General features: G+C 73.1%; 1 protein-coding gene across 1 annotated transcript in view; it reads left to right on the top strand.

Moving 5' to 3' along the window:
* Positions 1-330: 330 nt before the first annotated feature.
* The window catches only part of YBX3 (Y-box binding protein 3), a 22,809-nt gene continuing 22,771 nt past the window's right edge, over positions 331-368 (top strand). The window contains exon 1 of the mRNA XM_045293255.1: positions 331-366. Coding sequence (XP_045149190.1) covers positions 331-366 — 36 coding nt within the window. The remainder of the gene's footprint in view (positions 367-368) is intronic.

A 368-nucleotide genomic window follows, 5' to 3' on the forward strand; every position in this document is an offset into this window, starting at 1 on the left:
CTAATGAGAGGCGGTGCCCCACTCGGGAGCCAAGTTTCCCCGCCCTCTTCCCCCGCCCGCCCTTCCCTCCCGGGCTGGTGCGCCGCCTAGAAAAACTTGTGCGGGGCCATTTTTGGGGCAGTAAGATCGAGCGAGGAGCCCGAGAGCCAGGGCGCAGCCCGAGAGCGCGAGCCGCCGCCGCCGCGAGACCCCACCTCGGCCGCCGCCTGCGCCGCGAGAGCCCTACCGGCCTCCCCGAGAACGAGCCCCGACCGCCGCGGGCGACCACCAGCCGCGCTAACCGCCGACCAACCGCCACCGAGGTGCCCGAGTGAGAGCAGAGGAGGCGGCATGAGCGAGGCGGGCGAGGCCACCACCCTCACGCAGGC

This window comes from Echinops telfairi, unplaced genomic scaffold (genome assembly GCF_000313985.2).
Source record: "Echinops telfairi isolate 266 unplaced genomic scaffold, ASM31398v2 ScPeMD7_1957;HRSCAF=2489, whole genome shotgun sequence".
In the NCBI taxonomy this organism is placed as follows: Eukaryota; Metazoa; Chordata; class Mammalia; order Afrosoricida; family Tenrecidae; genus Echinops; species Echinops telfairi.